This window comes from Peromyscus maniculatus, chromosome 2 (assembly GCF_049852395.1).
Source record: "Peromyscus maniculatus bairdii isolate BWxNUB_F1_BW_parent chromosome 2, HU_Pman_BW_mat_3.1, whole genome shotgun sequence".
NCBI lineage: Eukaryota > Metazoa > Chordata > Mammalia > Rodentia > Cricetidae > Peromyscus > Peromyscus maniculatus.
This window is the reverse complement of record NC_134853.1, coordinates 41972441-41992737: the sequence shown is the minus strand read 5'-3', so window position 1 is coordinate 41992737 and position 20297 is coordinate 41972441. Positions and strand designations below refer to the sequence as shown.

The window sequence follows — 20297 nt, the reverse complement described above, 5'->3', positions numbered from 1 at the left end:
TGGCGGGCAACCACCCTCTTAGAAGTAAGATTAAGCCATGATTTCTAGAAAGCCCCTAGAAGAGATCTAATCAGAATTGTACCCGTATTAGCGCCCCTAAATGATGTAACCTTGTGTTTTTTTCCTTTAAAAACTGAGCTTGCAAGAGGTGGGCACTTCCTCCAGCCTCCACTGCGTTGGATGCAGTGACAAAGTCCCTGCCTAGGCTTGTATTGCTTTTGGACATCCAAAATTAAACCTTGCTTTTGCATTCCGGCATGCTCGTCTTCAGTGGTCTGTCTGAGGGTCGCGATCTGGGCACAACAATAGTTCTAACAACCTCAAGATTTTTCTATGGAATGGTGATAGATAGAAAATGACTATAGAAAATGTCCTTATTGATTTTACATTTTATTACACCTGTAATATACTGAGCACAGTTGCATTGCTTTGGTGCAAGACATATTTGTATTGCTAAACAAATTATATCCAATAGAAACCTGAATTCATTACCCTCTGCTTGTTAAGTCTCCAGGGGAGGAGATAGGGATGGAAATGAGGCTCCAGGTCTGTGATGTAGAAACTCTACTGCTGAATCACACCTAGCCTTGAAATTCAGCCTTTCTTTGCATAGCAAAGGTTGCTACTGGAAAATAGAATCACAAGGCCTCGATTGTTACATTGGGAATCCCTGCCCCACTTTCCTGGACTTTTTGTCTCTAGTCATCTGGCTTCTTGCACCTTCTCTGATGCTGGTGAATGTTTCCCCTCTAAGATCTGTACTTGTGGTTTCCCTGACTGCCCTCCCTGGCTTTACCAAACTGTCTCAACTAATTCGCAACTCACACTTTTCCAGGAAATTGGACATGGCTAGCTAATTCTACTGTTTCCACAGGAGTTAGGACTGTGGGAGGCCCAAAACAGCTTGACCACACAGCTTCGATGACAGGCTTAGGGGCCCAGACATAGCTTCTGTGACAGGCTTACTGACAGGTAACACCTGAATCTAGGAAAATCCATGAGCTTACCTAATATCCCAAACATTCCAATCCTTAGATAAGTTTAGGTAAGATCGTCAAATGTCCTTGATCCTAACACAAACCTATTTCATCATTTTACCAAGAAACCCCTAGACAAATGTCAGTCAACCAGGGTCCTAAACCCTTACTCCAACCTCTGTTATGATAAAAAAATTAAACCCTACCCCGCCCAGGTTCAGAGCTCTCTGCTCTCATAGCTGCATCAGACAAAGAAACCAAACTCGAACTTGAATAAACTCTTTGTTTATACATATGGGATTCGGTCTTCGTGGTGGTCTTTCCAGGATCCCCACCATCTGGATATAAGAATACATTTACGTGTCATAAAACCTATCATTTGTCTTACTGTCCCCACTAAACTGAACTGAAGACCTCAGAAAGTGAATTGTCTTTATTGTGCTCTGATCAGAAATCTGTGATAAGAAAGGATGGATCTTGCACATTATTCCTTCCTGAGTTTCAGTAGGATTGGTACAATTCCATGACAAATTGGTGTCATGAACTGCAGCTACTATTTTCTGATAGGCAGTCCCTACTTGGTAAGATTCTGACTGAGCAGCTCTGCATTATATAAGCTGCTTTCCCAGAACATATCACATGATCCTTCTCTATGTGCTCTATGAAAGTGAACCCAACTTTAGCCCAGCTGCCTCTGGGATCCAGACTTCCCTTCAGTTAATTTAACTTCATTGTATGAATTTTACATTACCTATAGGGACAACCAGATCTAAGAGATGTGGAAGTTTGGTCAAAAACTTGAAAATAGAGAATACTGATGACTTAGATAAGAACACAAAAGCGTAATAGGTAGTCTAGAATTATTGACAGTTTTTTCAACCTAGCTTGCATTATGCAAACTATATTCAGGACTCCCAGCAGTTTGTTACAAGGCTAAGACTCCTCAGGTGCTGCTCCATAGACCATTAGGGATGGTGACATCTGTCTTCATAAATTAACCCAATAAATATCACAGCAAAATTCATTATCAATTTTTATTTTCTACCATACACCAAATGTACAGCACTGAACACAATTTTGTTGCATTGATGTAAGAAATATTGTTTGGAGAAACAGTATACAAACAAACTACTTCAAATAAAAATGCATACATCATTGTTTGTTTTGCTTACAAAAGACCCAATTTACAGTATCAATCATTAACATAGTTGAAATGAAAACAATTTAGTGCATGTTACAAAACACAAATACCAAGGAGGCAAATAAATATAGACACACCATAAAACTATGTGAACACAAATAAATTAACTGAAGCCATGTAAATTATAGTAATAAATACATAGGTTTGTAAGAGATCTCTTTAAATAAAATATATAACAAACTTGTTAAAATATTTAGCAAAGTAAACTTCTATGTAATAAGTGAGCCCGTTTGTGTGCTTCTTTGAAATACTATGTAGCAAATGTTCAAAGACATACTTTAATAGGAAATTTTGTGTCCCATTTTTAGTAGACACCACTCATGATAGCTGCTTCTTTTAAATTGAGTTTTAAATAAACACCTTTTCTACCTAAGAACAGACATCTCATTTTCACTAAACTAAAATTCAAGAGTTCAAATGAACCCCAAGCCAAAGATAAGCTCCACTTGATGCATAACAATAACCACAGTTCCATGAGAGTGGAGTGACTGGACCACTTTTCATGTATCTGAGAAGTAACAGTAATAACAGTGAATTCAAGCCTGTGAATGCCATCACACTAAGTCTACATATCCATGAGGCTAATAAAAAATAAACACTTTTATTATAGCACAGAAAATTAAGCCCACACTAAAGTTCATGTGTACATTTACACAGAGGCACATCTGCACATGAAATGTGTGCGCACACCAAAAAGGCAGTTTAGCTGGTTGTCTATACCTTTTCCTTAAAAAAAATAAGTTTTAAAAAACTTTTGAAACAATGCTTAAACTACTTTACAGTCCCTGAAATAGACATTGCCTTTACTATAGCAATTACTAAACTCTGATCCAGGTGAGATTGTAGACTCAATTTCATGTGTGGATGAGTGTTTGTGAGTGCATATGTGTATGGACTCTGTGTGTGTGTGTGTGTGTGTGTGTGTGTGTGTGTGTGTGTGTGTGTGTGTGTATGTGTGTGTGTGTTTCAAGAGTAACATCAAATTTAAATTTGTCTTATTTCCTAGGGAAGTGCAGACCAATGTTGCCAATATTCAGACTGGAATAACACTTTTTCATGTCTTATTATGTTTTCTACTCTTCCAGTCAACCCAGTAAGATAAATGCTATTTCAGGGGATATAGTATCTACAAAATTTCCATTTGGATGTGTCTGTATTTCTTAAGGACAATTCTACACCAATATTGTCACTTGTGATATTGTACTAACATATAGCAGGAAAAGCCTGGCTGGTCACATCAAAGCTTATTTCTCATCTTGGGGAAGGGTTGCCAACTAGCCAATGTGACTTGAAAAACAAAAAGACAAATCTGATTCACTTAAAATCTATGCTTTAAACAGCTCAAATAAACAATTCATATTAATTAAATCCGTGCAGCCACGTGGAATACTCTGCTGACTATTTTATTTAATTATTGCTATCAAGTTCTGAGCACGCTGTTTGCCAGCATCCTATGCTTTTATGAATGTGGGTTTCCCACTAGTGGGCGCCATTTATCTTTAAATTCCTTTGCAGCTCACATTACCAAAAACCACTTACAAAACCAGTAAAGGGGGAAAAGAAGCGCACAATAGAAACCAGACTTGACCATAGTACAGTCCTGACACGGGGATTTCCTTCATACTTTTTTTTCCTTTAAACCCAGAAAGATGTATGAGAACAGCATTTCTATTTAAATCCTATTAGAAGATAAATTAATAAACACACCTGTAAAAATATGGTAGACTTCAAAATGCAGTTAAAAGATAAAAAACTCTTTGATTAGTAATAAATAAAATATAAAATGTCACATTTATTTTACATATACTTTACAAAATAAAGAGTGCAATGAAGAAATAAAAGAAAAAGGTATGAAAATAAATGAGATTTAATAATTGACTGCATTGCTTTTAATCCAAAGAGTTTATCATAGTTTTTTTTTTTTCCTTTTTATGTCACTTGGGGAAAAATTAGTGCAATGTTGCAATTATAATTGCAGGGGGAAGTCTCCAGGCTCCAGGGTTGCAAGGCCCCTGTGGATCAGCTGGAATTCACTGCTGTGGTGACCTCTGCTTCCTGCATGCTGCCCTCCTACACATGGATGCCCTTTACCGCCTGCTTGATGCTTTCCAGTAGAGCTTTGCATTCTGGGGAATAGTCCCGTTCCAGATTGCTGTACATGTCTGTGAGAGTATTTACATATGCTTCAAAATTCTGCTCATTGATAGGGCCCTGATGGAGACAAAGCACATGGAACCAGTCACAGAGGTTCAGCTGCCCCAAGGATTGGGAGACAGTGAAGAATGTTGTCAACTTATATAAGTAGGAAGAGAAGGGTTTATATGGCTGTGGCAGTTTGGGATAGGACATCCAAATGTTAGTGTTTGTAGGGTTTATCTGTTCACTTTTCATTCATGGCATTAATGAAACTTGATTGAATGGTATTGAGGATCAATCTGGAGCCATATAATGAATGCATCTAGCTGCTGAGCTTAGATGTCTCCAAACAACATGCCTTCTCTGGGAGGAGTCTTGGCCTCAATTGCACTTGCTCAGTTTAAAAACAGCATCTGTGGAAGGTATGTGCAGGGGATGAAGGTTTGCTTGTGCCAAGTGGTTCTTTAACAGTTCTAGGTTGGAATGGCAGAGATTTTAGCCTTAAGCCAGTTGCTCACTAACAGTTGTGATAGAGATTTCTATAGTATGATACTGTTCATTTCTCCCTCTCTATTTTTTTTAGGAAGAATATCAGTGTTAGAAGGTCCAGACTGACTCTTCTTTACCATGGGTGGTATTTTGGCATCTTCTTTGCCCAATATAATGGTTCTATTTATTTATTTATTTATTTTTGAGACAAGGTCTCATTTTGTTATCTTGACTGGCATGGAACTCTCCATGTAGACCAGGCTGACCTTAAACACCCAGAAGTCTGCCTGCCTCTGCCTCCCAAGTGCTAGGATTAAAAGGGAATGCCACCATGCTGGGAAACACACATACACATACATACACACATACACACACACACACACACACACACACACATACACACACACACACACAATATGTATATGGTATATGGATGCTTTGCATGTATATTTGTGTACTACATATGTGCTTTATACCTGTGGAGGTCAGAAGAGGCTGTTACATACCTTGGAACTGGAGTGACAGCCAGTTCTGAGCTACTAGGCTGGAACTGGGAATTGAACCTGGGTCTTCTGGAAGGTCAACCAGTGCTCTTAATTGCTGCGCTTTCTCTCCAGTCCCATAATATGTTTTAAAGTGGGTGCTTACTAGCTATGAGTAAACTGCATGAATAAGAGGCAGGACATACATGACAAAAGGGAACACTCTCCAGCCATGTATGGTACCTCCATGTTCCCACCTTTTTGAAAACCCATGGTAAGTGCTATATTACATTATAAGGTGCTTGGAAGGACAGACTTAAAAATGAGTAAAGAGCTCAAGTGGAGAGAGAATGACTATAATTGTTATTGTTTAGAGGGTAAGCTTTCTAGATCTGAAGACAATTTGATGTGCCCAGCAGAGTTCTGATCTGGAATATGTGCATTGTCTAGTTATGATTGTTCCCATATAGTTTCTACCTCTGCTGTGTATGCATTTCTTACAGAATCATGTAATGGGACAGAGACTCTGGTGGCATGGTGGGTTAAAGGCCACATCAGGAAGTTCATTGTCCCACACATTCCTGACTCATGCCATCTTTGAGTCTTGACCCAATGATGGACACTGAGCCATGACTTTCTCAGCTATGGTTGGGGAATCTTATGTGCTTAGTGCACTGGGGAGCTTTCATGTGATCAGGCCTGCAGTCACTGCTACAGCACCTCAGGTGGTCCTTGGATGGTAGCTAGGTACAAGTTATCTTGTCAGCTGTGGCACTGACAACAAAGAAAATACTAAGAAATACACTTTTGAAGAAGGAGTTGGAAAGACAGGCAAAAGGAAGATGATAATATTCTCCTTGACAGTAGCCAAAGTTAAAATCTTGATTTTTTTTTTGGGGGGGGGTGCAGGGGTTAAGAAACATTTGGAATTGGGTGAGACAAAGACTTCAGTTGGAAAGTTGAATAAATCAAGCAACTTAATATTTTGAGCAAAACCCAGTTATATTTTTATTACATTGCTGTTGCTTTAAGTCCCTTTGTATGTAAACTAGCAGTTTTGGTTTAAGAATATAGGCTCTGAGGAAATTAACAGCATTCAGCAATATCCCCCTCAACAATGCAGCTCTATCTCCAAAGATTGATTTATATTTATAAAAATGTAGACTAAACTTTGTGAATTCTAAATAGTTGTATGCTTAGGTTTTAGAAATAATGATGCCTCAATCACATCCATGGGTAGAAGTTGAACATTAAAAGTTTATTGGGAATGGAACTATTTATTTTATAATTCATAAGTTGGGTGGATGATGCTGAGGGCTGCATAGAATCTTCTTTTTGGAAACATATTTTCAGTGAGTGAGTGCTGGCCTTCAACTTTCATATAACTTTATGAAATATCTTCAAGCAAACCTTCATCTTTAAAGGACCCCAGCCTTTTGAAATGTCATTGGCCTTCATTAATCTGAGTGTGTCTACCGTGTTCTCAGATGGGAGATCACTGATCATGAGAATGTATACCACAGGGTAATGATACTGAGGTGGATGGCGGGACAGCAGAGCCTTGCTCTGGGTCTTACCATCTGTGGCAGCTGGATGTCAGCAAGGCTGGAGATGAGAGCCTGGCTGAGCCCTGCCAGTTCCTTCAGCAGACTCTCATTGCTCTGTTCTATAAGCTTGTTCTCCTCCTCTATGCTCTTCAAGTTGCTCTCCATAGATGTTATCTAAAACAGAGGTAATGACATGAGAAGCAGAGTTTGAGGCCTATGCAAGGCCTCAAGGGAAAACCTGTGGCTGGGTATAAGTGCCAAACTGTAGCCCTGCCTACTGCTCTAAGTGTTGGATTCATACTTTCAGATTTGTACTTTCAACACAGTCTTTTCCATGATTTGCAGGTCTAGCTTCTCTACATGGCTAGATGGTAGATATCTCAAAGACCTTAGAGCAAATCTGCTATTTTCCCCAGTCCTGTTCCAGCTGCATACCTCTTCTTTGTAGTAGATGACTACCTGAATGTTTCCCAGACTCAGGGTTCTTCCTCTCATACTTCAAACTCACTGAGCATTCTTTTAAAATACACAAGATAAGGCCACTGTCCACCAGTGTTGTGGTCACCTGGACCCATCCATTGGTATGATGGTATCATTTCTCATGGGTGACCTTGTGTCAGCTTTGCTCTGTATAGTCTCTTCTTGGTCCTCTTCAATACACTAATAAAATGAGTCTTTTGAAGGTCAAATTAGAATGTATGTCAAGATGACTAAATTACTCTCAAGTCTCAAATCCTTCAGGGCCCCCTCAATCCACCAAAGTAAATCTTAGGATAACCAACATTGGCTAGGTTGTACTATGTGAACAGCCCGGTGTAGTACCCTTCTGTAACTTGCCCTACCCAGTTAGACTACCTCCAGATACAATCCCCACCACTGTTGGCTAACTCCTTCATTTCTCAAATCATTGCTGAAAATTTTCCTTCTTCTTGGGGCTTGGCCATCCTGTTTAATGTCAAACCCCACTTCTTATAACAGCATATTACACATACACACACACACACACACACACACACACACACACACACACACACACACACACACCTTTATTGTCCCCACTTAGATTAAGCTCCATTTGGTTTCAAGAGGAGTCTCATGCTTTCTGAATGGAAGCATCAAGTTCTTTCTATGGATTTCTGGGGCATTCATAAGGAGGGATGAAGCAACTATTTCATATGGATTAGACTGCTTAGGTGAGGACTCCTGAGAGATGAGATGAAGCTTGCATTTTAGGAGTGGGTAAAGAAAAGAAATGGGAAAGGCAGGATAAAGGGCCCTCTACCCTCTGCTTTATCTTGTTTCTCCACTTCTAACTTGTTGCAATGCAGTTATTTTTGCTTTTTGAGATGCTCAGGATTTAATCTAGAGTCTTTTACATGGGTAGGCAAACAATCTATCACCAAAGTACATCCTTAATAACAGAATTTGCATTAACATCTTAAAAATCCTGGACTTAATTTTTTATTCACAGTGGTCTAGGATTAGACACTGCTTGGAATTTTTAATTTTTTTGTTTTGTTTTGTTTTTTGAGACAGGGTTTCTCTGTGTAGCTTTGTGCCTTTCCTGGAACTCACTCTGTAGCCAAGGATGGCCTCAAACTCACAGAGATACACCTGGCTCTGCCTCTCAAGTGCTGGGATTAAAGGCGTGTGCCACCACTGCCCTGCTGAGTTTTTCATTTTTTGTTTTTTTTTTTTTTAATAAAATATCTGTACAAGAAGATCCACTTTTAGCACATATAGCAATATTCTAGAAGAATTACATTTAAAGAGTGTGATGTTGTATGTGCATTTTTAATAAAATGAAGGAACCTTAATCTTTGTGACATGATTCACTACAAAGTACCATGTGCTCTACAGGAGTCTGTATGGTCATCTACTTTATTTGTCCACAAAGCGGTTCTTCTATGTCAGCTAGGTGAAGGCAGGAGTAACTCTTCCCACCTGTGCTGAGTCAGTAGACACAGTCATGAGCCACTAATGAGAAACAAATTTCTCTAGGGTATCAGCACAGCTTCAGTTGCAAGATTAGGAAGTTCAATGTTTTATATTCACTAGAGATTATGATTATTTTAGAAATAACTAATTAATGTTTTTTAACCTGGGTCTGAAGTTTCATCATATCTGCTTCAATTTTAAGGTTGGATTCATTCAGTTCCTTTATTTCTTCGTCCAAATGCCTAATTTCTTCATCACCATCAATACCTGTAAAGGGTCAACAGTTCACATTGAAAACAGGAGACAAGGCCCAGTCATGGGTTATTTTATGTTTAAATATGAGAACAGTTTTGGAATTTAATGCTCTCTAAGAAAATGAAATACAAAAGCAGCAGCTTTCAGGTGGCTCTACTCTGTTCCAGAAGACCTGGTAAGCCCTCGTTTATAGTCACCACATGCATGAACTGTAGGGAAAAGGGGCTGGCTAAAGAAACCCACCCTGGCCCTGGAGCCCAGAACCACGGAAACACAGGCTGGGTCTGGGACCTGAGACAGAGAAAGGAACACTTTATCCCCAAACCCAGAACCAAGGAAATATGCCCTGACTCTGAAACCAGTACCAAAGAAATACTCTTGGTCGCTAGACTAAGAGCCAGTGAAAGAAATGTGCCCTGGCCTTAGAATTAGAGTCAAAAAATCTAAGAAAGACCTGTGAAAGAAACACAGTTTGGCTCAGATCAGAGCTATCTCTGCTCCTGGCCAACTGACCTGTGAAAGCAACCAATCACAGAGCAGGAAAGTAGCATCCTGGCTTTGGAGGGAAAGAAATCAGGGAAAGAAACACAGCCTGGTTCTTGGACCTGAGCCAGAGAAATGAACAGTTTATCCCCAAACCCAGAACCAAGGAAACATGCCCTGACTCTGAACAGTACTAACGAAACAAACACTTTTGGTCCCTAGAATATGAGCTAGTAAAAGAAATGTGCCCTGGTCTTAGAATAAGAGGCACTCAGGATACCCTTCCCTGCTGCTGAAGCAGTTCCAGGCCTGACTTTCCTGAACAGTCAGGATACCCTTCCCTGCTGAGCTATCCTAGGAGCCCCAGGTCTGACTCTCATAAGCAGTCAGAATACCTTCCCTTCCAGGGCTGAGTTGTCTCATTGCAGCTCCAGTCACCAGATCTGTCCTAGCAGCTCAAGGTATCTGAGATACCTCACCCTCCAGGGCTGAGCTGTCTCATTGTAGCTACAGCTGTCAGAGATGTCCTAGCAGTTCAGGGTATCACCTGACTTCCCAAGTAGTCAGAATACCTTTCCCCCAGAGTTGCAAAACGCACATTTTGGTGCCAAAACCCAGGACCAAAGCTCTAGAGTGGCAATAATTGCTTACATGAACCATTGTAGTCTTTTCAAATAATAAATTGCCAGACCTCTAAAATTAAAATAATTTGACAGAAATTAAATGAACAAACAGTGTTCAAACCTATGTAAACTCTTATACAGCTTCTGCAAGGATAGTGAGGTGACAAGAGATGCCCAGCAATTAAATATCTGCTTTTTGGGATGACCCTTAAGAGCCACATCTAGAAGCAGACCTGGGCTACCAGCAGACGAGTTCAAGACCAGGAATACAGAATAGATTTCTCTGTGTGGACTTGGTAAGAAGCACACGTGGTTCAGGAGAAAGAACATGGTCTTGACTGTTGTTATTGCATTTGGACACTTACTGAACTTTAGGTTTCAATTTCTGTAAAAATATGCATGTATGAGAATAAATGCAATAAAGTGTAGATTATGGAACAGTGTCCAGTGAACACATATTAGTTTCCATCATTGTTTTACAGAGTGAGTGTGAATACATTTTACCATTTGAAAGTCTGAGAAAAGTGGTTAAGAATGCCACAGTCTGGACTGAAGTTAATCTCAACAATCTGGAGAAGTGGGTCTATGATAGTGCCAACAACAGAGGAATGAGTACAACCTCCTGCACATTGGTTCAGGAGCAATTTCATAAGAGCAATTTTAATTATAATTTTATCAGTACTAAGCCACTGCAGTTTCTGAGTGAGTAGAAAATAGTTTATAACCTGTTTTTTTTGTTTTTGTTTTTGTTTTTGTTTTTGTTTTTTCGAGACAGGGTTTCTCTGTGTAGCTTTGTGCCTTTCCTGGAGCTCACTTGGTAGCCCAGGCTGGCCTTGAACTCATAGAGATCCGCTGGGATTAAAGGCGTGCGCCGCCACCACCGCCCAGCTTATAACCTGTTGTTATGCTCAGGGATGTTCCCTAAAGTTCATCTGCCCAAAACTTAACTTCCAATGTCATATTTAATGGCTGGAAGCAGGATCCTTACAGAGTGATTGGGATTAGATGGCATGAGTAGGGGCCTATGGTGGTACTAGTAACTCTCTATGAAAAGAGACTGGAACTATCACATGTGCTCTGTCTCACATGATACCTGGCACTGTGTAGTTATTCAGCAGAGGAAGGCCCTTGCCAGAGGACCAAAAGATGCTGGAAACATGTTCTTAGTCTTTGCATCCTCTAGAACCATGAACCTAATAGACTTTTACTCTATATAAGTTACTAATATCAAGCATCTTTATAACAATGGAAGATGCGGTAAGGTACTTAATGAAGGTGAATGCTCATCCATATTCTCCTGACCCAGCAATTTCATTCCCAAGTACATGGCCAAGACAGGAAGGTGCACACACAGGATACACTCGCAACATGTACAGCCAGACTTCACAAAAGCTCACTGCTGAAGCAAGCCAGACACCTTCCCCATTCCCAGTCATGATGTAGATGAACCTTCTAAAAAATTATTTTTCATTGCGTGTGTGCGCACATGCACACATATGAATGTAGGTGCCTGTGGGGTTCAAAAGAGGGCATTAGATCCCCAGGAGCTGGAGTTATAGGTGGTTGTGAGCTGTCTAATGTGGTGCTTGAAACTGAAGTCAAGTCCTAGGCATGACCAATAAGCATTCTAAACCACTGAGAAATCTGTTCATGCTTTGGATAATTTATAACAATATAATATGAAGCAAAAACTGTAAGACCTGAAATTTTATAAATGCTATAAAACAGGTGGCTACTTTGTAGGCACTTATTCCTTTTAGAAGTGGGCCATACCTGGCCAAGGGGTGTGTGTGTTGTAACAGACTGATATCACACTGGATTCTGACACTCAATCAAAAGAGAGCACAACCAAGATGTTCCTAGATAACTCTAAGTATTAAGCACAGTCTGACACAGCTCCACATCAACAGCAGGCAGGGGACAGAGGCTCATCATCATGGAACTATGATGTTTCCATGGATGAGGTCCATGATACCTAGAGAACCCTACTGAATTTCTAAGCATCATAGTCTGCTGGCTGATGATATACTGGGAGAATAGTCTTCTCTTGGGCAGATAGTACATAGGAGTTAAAGAAGAAAGGATTCTCATTGACTTGACTGTTTTTTGATTTGAGCAAGTGAAAAATTCTCTTGCTATATTTCTCTGACACAATGTTTTTCCTTTCTGTCTTTCTACAACCTCACTTCAGGTGTTTTTATTTTTGCTTTTGTTTGTTTTTGATTTTGGATTTTCAAGACAGGGTTTCTGTGTAAGAGTCATGGCTGTCCTGGAACTAGCTCTGTAGACAGGCTGGCCTCGAACTCAGAGTTCATCTGCCTCTGCCTCCAGAGTGCTGGACTTACAGGCATATGATACCACTGCCTGGTGGTGCTTTTTCTAATAATGGCCAAGAGAGACAAAAAGTATGAAGAGTTATGAAATATTTGCATAAGCAGGGTGTTGTAAGGACCCTCACTATAGAATATTAGCACTCTGACTTCAACACTAAGAAGGCAGGCAATGGAGGCATGAGCAGCGAGATGAGCATTTCATTGAGGGAAACAGAAAGCACACAGATGCAGGTAGGAGAGAAGCAGATGTTCCTAGCACTGTAAGAAGGTAAACTCGGGGAATGAGTCATGGGGACCATTAAGGACTTGGAATGGGATCCAGGGAAGGATTTTAAGGCAGAAAGTTGCTGTTTGCCTCCCCACCTCTGTCTCTTTTATCAACCTTCCAGCCTGCCTGCCTGCCTCTCTCCCTCCCAGCTCCCTCTCTCCCTCTCTCCCTCTCTCCCTCTCTCCCTCTCTCCCTCTCTCCCTCCCTCCCTCCCTCCCTCCCTCCCTCCCTTCCTCCCTCCTTCCCTTCCTTTCTTCCTTCATGATGTGCTAGAAAACAAATGCAGGGCCCTGTACATGCAAAACAAGTGCTATACTCCTGAGCTGCATCTCCAGTGATCTGGCTGAAACTTAAAAACACATCTGGGTTTTTGTGGAGACAGAACAGATGGTGAGACAGAGAAGAAGACAGAAGATGGCTGAGAGATTATTTCTGGAGTCCTGGTTAGGTCTCAGCCCCTGACCCATGACCATGGAATAAGAAATGAGGGAAAGAGAAGGGCTCAAAGTATGATGTGCAGGCAGAATTTGATAGACTTGTGATGAATTCGAATAGGAGATGTGAGAAGAAAGATGATGTGATTATTTTTCTGTAACAAATGATACAGTTACAATGGGCAGTCTTCACAACGGGGAAGAACGGCTTGCAGTAGAATGAAGAAATGTTCAATTTTGACTATGTTATGGGATGCTTTTGAGAAGTCTCTTCAAGTGAGAGATATTGGTAATGGGATTCAGTTAAGGTTATGTTTCCCTAATACTTATTGTTAATGAAGATGACTGCTATAGTTTGAATCCTGAATGATACCAAAGCCTGTGAGTTAAAGCATAGACTCTAGGGTAATCTCTGGCAGGGGGCGATGTGTGTGGGTGTAAGATGTTAGGCCCTGTGGGAGGGCTTTGGGTAATTGTTGGATATGCCTTTAAGGGTTTATTAAACACTGGCCTCCTCTTTTCTGGCTTCATGATTATAAGGTGAGCGGTTTTGTTCTGGCACATTTCATTACCATGATACCCTGCATCATCACAAGCTCACAGTAGTGACCATTGTTGGGATCTCCAAAGCTATGTGCCCACACAAACCTCAGGTCTTTTAACTTCATGATTTCAGACATAATCACAGTAGAAAGCTGACTAACAAGAACACAGCTACTTAACCAAGGGTATGTGATCTGGATGATTCTGAATAACAAATGGTTCCTTGGCTTATTGGAAAGTATGGCCATGGGAAGAGAACTCAAGAAGAGTTTACCAGGGCAAGAAACATGGCTCAGCAGGTATAAGTGCTTGTTGCTCAAGTCTGTCAACATGAGTTTGATTCCTAGATTCCACATAAAGAGTTAGATATCACAGCACCCAACAGTAATACCAGTATTCCTATGGGAAGATGAGAGGCTGGGACAACCAGCTTGGATATGCAGTACAGTAGCATTAACAAGAATGGGAGAACTGACTCACAAAATTGTCCATAAATTTGAACAAGAGTAGGAAGGAGTATATGAAGAGTTTCAAAGGTGGAAATAGAAGGTGATTTAAACATGAGTTTTCTGCTTCCAGAATATCTTCAATAGCTTTATTCAGGGCCTTTATTATCTAGAATGTCACTTACTCATGCTCAACTTTAGACAGAATATATTCAATGGAAATTTCCAGAAATAGCCCCTAAGTTTTTAAAAAAACTTGCATTTATAGTAGGTTGTTGTAATTCTTCTATTTTATTTTTATTTGTTGCTAATCTCTTACTGTGCCCAATTTTATAAATTAAACTGCAGCAGGATATGTACATATAGAGATGGCATTATGTGTGGTTTGGAATCCACTGGAGTCTTGGACATTGGAGGTGGAATGATGTCACCTCTACTCACAGATGTCTAATGTGATTTGGAAGCATAATAAGATGTACATCCATGGTGCTCCTTTAAGGACATCATTGGTATAATGTTAGAATAGCCGGGTGTTGCTATGGATCAAGGAAAGCATATGAATACCCTATTGTATGTTTATTCAGTGAGCTTTGTGCTCTCTACTCTTTATATATGTTTGAACTAAGGTGACATAAACACACATTAAAGTGTCCCAATTTCACTGACCATGTATTGAGAGGAACTGAAAGAGTGGGGTGCTTCTAAGAAATAGCCAGAGTTCTGGGCAAAGCTCAGCTGTTTTGTATGTGGGTGTTGGCAATGGTGGAGGATGCTGGTCTGTCCCTAACATCTAGGGGTTTAAACTTTGGATGGCAAGTTTCCCAAAGTCTTAGCAATGGGAAGCAAGAGAATGAGAGTAGCACCTAACGACGCTATAGATAACCCAGATAAAGGTGTTCCTGAGTAGGAACTGACAGGCAGCTTGAGAGAGCTCTTCTCTCCGCAATATCACATATCTCCCACATTAAATAAGTAAAACAACTTTCAGAAAAGAAATTTGAGAATGATTTAAAGTCCCCAGCTTGAATATGCCATTATAGTACACACTCAACATGCAGAGGCCTAGGGTTCCATCTCCTGCACCAAAGAGGAAAAGAAAAAAATTGTTTTAAGCTCAGCTCTGATCATGTAGCAAAGACAACATCAAATACAGTTTCTAAAGAACAGTGTTGTTTTGCATATATCTAATACTTTGAAGGGAAGAAAGTTAGCCTGAGATAACCTGAAACAATGATGAGAGAAATATTAGAAAAATATTCAAGTACCAAAATAACAGTTGGAGCTTCCTATAAACTCAGAATTAATATGTCTCAATGTTGACAAGGGAGTGACCCTGAGGATTAGATGGAGAAACAGATGAAGGTACTAGGGCAGCAAGAGTCACCATAAAAATTTCTGTTTTTAAACAGAAAACATTTAAAGACTCAAATACAAATGCTAGAATTTGTGGATATTGAAATTTGATGAAGAACATATACTGGAAACACATATACATGCACACATGTGTATACATAAGCCTATAGACATACACAAGCACACACATGTATATGCATATACACATGTTCCTAGGAGAAAAGCTAACATTGAAAACACTGAAGAACACAATTATTGTGTCTCTTATCTGTGTGCCTTTAATACCTTTCTTTGCAGGAAAGCCTTATTAAAGAATAGAGGATGGCCGGGTGGTGGTGGCGCACACCTTTAATCCCAGCACTCGGGAGGCAGAGGCAGGCGGATCTCTGTGAGTTCGAGGCCAGCCTGGACTACCAAGTGAGCTCCAGGAAAGGCGCAAAGCTACACAGAGAAACCCTGTCTCGAAAAAAAAAAAAAAAAAAGAATAGAGGAAACATAAAGAAATTGTCTCTGCGATGTCACAGTTGCAGCTCAAATCTGAGGGAATTCTTTTGTTCTCACACACTGAAAGTATGCCTTGCTATAGTGAAGATTTCATTTTCAGAGAGCAGTGGGATCTACTGGACAGACCTTGGCTGAGATGGTGACTTACCCCCAGTTGCTTTGAGCTTGATGGTCATTAATTCCTCAGAGACCTTGACCTTTTTGATAGCTTGTGCATTGAGAGGGCATCCAGACAAGCTATGAGAAGAGAATTTATACCCATGTGTGAAATCCATGTCATTTCTCATAAAATTAAAACTTTCTTTGCTACCTACTAATGATATTTTTGCCTTATATTTAATTACATCATAACCCATAGTTTCTTCATAGAAAGTAATTAGTAAATTTATATTAAATAAAATCCAAAGGTCCTAAAGTAATGGGAAGTGTTTGCATTTTTTTTCTTAAATCAAAATACAGGTGGTCACTGCTGACACAACCAGTTCCATTCACCTGGCAGAACACTGGTCTTCCTCATTTATGAATATGCATTCAGTGGTAAATACTTCACTTTCTGTAGATACAAAACTGCCCACATAGGTCATGAACAAGGACTTTTATCACTCAGCTGGAGTCCATGAATAATAAAACAGAGTCTAGTTCTTCCTGTTTTCATACAAAGTACAGTCTGATCTTCACAGAGCGACTCCACAATAGTCAATAAGCCCCAACTCACAACAGAAAATTCAGTCTGCTTATGAAAAGTTTCTTTTTTTCTGTAACTGTTAAAACATTATTTTCATTTTAAAAAATTCTACCCTGAAATGAGAATAAAAGCAGATGCTGCAGGTGCAGCTGGGGCAAGGAGATTGTTATCCAAGCTGGCGCTCACGACCCTGCCCATTGAATTGCTGCTCTTCAGCAGGCCTCCTTCCTTTAATGTCACTTGGTTTATTTAAATAGCACCAGTGTGATAATGACAACACTGAACAAAACCTGTTTTCCATCATTTATGATCAGGTAATTTTCTTGTTCTAAGCAGTCATTAATTCTTTCACGGTTTTGTTCTATCTTTGTAGAAGCCAACTTTAGATTAAAATAAAAATGAGAATAATCAACCATTTAAAGAATTTTTCCCACAGAAATATGGTTTCAATTCATCTATAAAACAACCATTTTAACCTGAAGTTCATGATGCTATGCCAAGTGGAAGAAAAGTTTTCTAGAGTGAAGTCCTTATTAAATGTGAAGTATTTCATGCTTTAAGTTTAAGCAACTTATTCTACATTAAGATTCTATAAAATACAGAAACTAATATAAAACTTTAATGGTAATGTAGATAGGTAACATTATAAAAAAAACTACGTGGTTTGTTCATCTTTGATAAGTGGTAAGTTATTTATGCAGGAAAAGAAAATGAAAGACAACTTGAGCTTAAAATCATTTTGGAGCCTCTTTCTGACCATCATTGCCTATGTAAGATTCATGGAGACTCACTCTTTCCCTCAAGAGTGTTCATGAGTTTGTCCTCTCTTATTGTCACATGCTGTGTTCTTAGAAAATGACTGTGAAGGGGATGAATACTTAACTGGTAAAGTGGAATGTTAAAAGGGTCTGTTTTTAACATAATGGACAGTAGTATTTCATTTGAAACTGCACATCTTCTCCCTTACAACATCTATTTTGCAATTTACAGTAAATTTCTAGGTAGACACAGTGTTAAAAAATGCTAAAGAAGTGTAGCCATCACTACACAGCTTAGAACCAGTTGTGTATTGTTATGAAATGGAGGTTTTGGAAGGTGGAGGCAAGGGGATGGATCTTTGGAGCTCACTAGCCCATTAGCTTAGACTACTTGTTGAAGTTCCAGATCCTCTCTAAAACAAAAGATGGACAGTTCTAAGGAAAGACACCCAAAATTGCAATTGTCCTCTGGCCTGTGTGTGTGTGTGTGTGTGTGTGTGTGTGTGTGTCACAAGTCAATCTCAGGTGTCTTTCCTCAGGCCTCCACACACATGCACACATGCATGTGTGACTCTACCCTCAGCTCCCATGATAGAAGTCCTTTATGGATCTGAAGGTGGAGCTTGGCAGGCCTGGGAACAGGCCAATGAGGTGTGGCTCCAAAGTAGAAAAACAAAACAAAAAAGAACCTAAAACATGAGTCTTGTATGATTTCCATCACATCCGCAATTCAGTTACGGCACATTAAATCAGAGATGAGCATGTCTCCACTTCTTCTCATACTACATTGGGTATATTTAGGGTAGTGTGGCTATAGACTCATTTGCCTTTCATTAAACAAAATGGCAGGTGACTCAGCTTAGTGCACATTGGGTTTGTGACTGCTATTCCTAAGTAGGAAATAATGATCCAACAAATTAAAACAAGATATGCCATGATGAATATGAGCTTACACTGACAGTCATCCAAAGTACACCACTTAGAAAACATTTTCTTCATAAGCCAGTTTCATTGACAACTTCAAAACAAACAATCTCTGGAAAGATAATTATCTGGTATCAATGTCAAGGTTTTCCTCTGACCTCCACATAGAAAATGCAAGTTTCTCCATATGTCAGTTTTCTGACACCTTGAAAGCAATCAGTTCTTATAGGGATCATTTCTATACCTTTAGAATTGAAAAGGTATCAAAATGTCCCAACTTTGCTCAATTTGTACATTGAACTTAAAAGAATCAAAGTTTCCCTAAAACTGCACAAGGAGTAGCTTGTAAGATGAAAAGGGGGTGGAACACTCACTGACTCAAGAAATACATCAGGAACTTTCTAGATTTTTTTTCCTTTAAGAGGAAAGTGAGCCAAACAGCTGGACTAAGGTCATCCTTGTGCAACAGAGGGTTCACTTGAGAGCCAGGGACTCAGTGATGAAGGATATCACTGCAAAGTTCCAGGTCCCTGAGCCCCACCAGCACCCACACATGCTGCTTGCTTTCAGGTAGCTGTGGGCAAATCACATCTTCCCAGAAGCAAAACAATGCTACACTGGCCTGAAATTGGGTGACTGCAAGAAAGGTAGGGATGGCAGAGAGAAGTCAGTGGAAGATCACAGCTACACGGCACAGGAGAGTGGGTAGCACCACTTGGAGTTGGAGTGCAGCATTAAAAGCCTAAGATGCTTAAAAATAGTAAAACAAGCAATATTTTAATGCACACAAAAAATGGAGTTTCTAGAGTACTTGATTTCTGCACAGTGAATTTTCAGAAACAGCAAACACACCTTTCGTTCTTCAGACTAATCAAATATCTACTTTGTAAGACTCTGTGTTATATATCTAAAGTGTTAAAAAATAATGGCATTTTGACGGTTTTCACCTTCTCCTAAGTAATTTACATCACAAACAATCACAGCAACAATGAGACACAAAACAAGCATTACCTTCTGTGAGTGACGAAAACGTTGTTTACATGACCCAGCCCATTGCATCCTGGCAGGGGGCAGTGGGGGAGTTCTTGCTTGTTCAGTTTCCAGGAGAGAGGGGCTCCATTGAGGGGATTCTCCTTCTGTCTCTTGGCAGCCAGAGGACAGCCAGAAGCTGTGCGATGTGATGTGTATTTACCTGATATGTGACCTTGGCCGTCACATCCTATTACAGGACATCTAGAGAAGCATAGTGGAGCTGTTATCAGCTTGAAAAAGGGAACTAGCAGCTCCATACTATACAGTAGCAACCAACAGCAGAGAATTTCAAAAGATACCACCATATGCTGGCTAATTTTATGTCAACTTGACACAGGCTAGAGTCATTAGAGAGGAGGGAATCTCACCTGAGAAAATGCCTCCATAAGATCAGGCTGCAGGCAAGCCTGTAGGACATTTTCTTTCTTTTTTTATTGTTTAATTAGTACAATCTATTATGTTTCACGAAGTAATTTGATGATATACATAAAATACTTTACATGTATCCACAACATTGGATCCCAAAGAGATGAAAAACTTTAAAGAGAAAGATAAAAGTTCATAACAACTAAAGTATTTTTGTCAAGAGAAGTCATAAATAAAGATAAGTAATAAAATAAACATTTATACATAAATATCCTTCATATATAGTAATTTTGAAAATTTTTTGTGACTTCAATTTTTAACACTGACCAATACCAGATAGGTCACAGAGTTTAGAATAATAGCAACAAATAATTAAATTGAACATTAATTTTGCTAATTATTAAAGAATCTCAAATAAAATGACTATATCTTTTAAAGTTACAGATCATAAAAAGGTTATCATACTTCCTGCCTGTTGTACTGCAGTAGAATGAGTCTCTTATCAATAGCTTATGTAATG

The 20297-nt window shown here is 39.6% G+C and overlaps 1 protein-coding gene across 2 annotated transcripts in view; it reads right to left on the bottom strand.

Moving 5' to 3' along the window:
• Window positions 1-1999: 1999 nt before the first annotated feature.
• St18 (ST18 C2H2C-type zinc finger transcription factor) overlaps window positions 2000-20297 on the bottom strand; it is a 124213-nt gene continuing 105915 nt past the window's right edge. Inside the window, exons 18-22 of one of the 2 annotated variants that reach the window (XM_015986945.3) lie at window positions 19391-19612; window positions 16161-16249; window positions 8934-9037; window positions 6863-7006; window positions 2000-4389 (exon numbers count right to left, since the gene is read on the bottom strand). In XM_015986945.3, the coding sequence (XP_015842431.1) occupies window positions 4249-4389; window positions 6863-7006; window positions 8934-9037; window positions 16161-16249; window positions 19391-19612 (700 nt within the window). In that variant the 3' untranslated portion in view covers window positions 2000-4248. The remainder of the gene's footprint in view (window positions 4390-6862; window positions 7007-8933; window positions 9038-16160; window positions 16250-19390; window positions 19613-20297) is intronic. The other variant, XM_076563994.1, reaches the window with a different exon arrangement.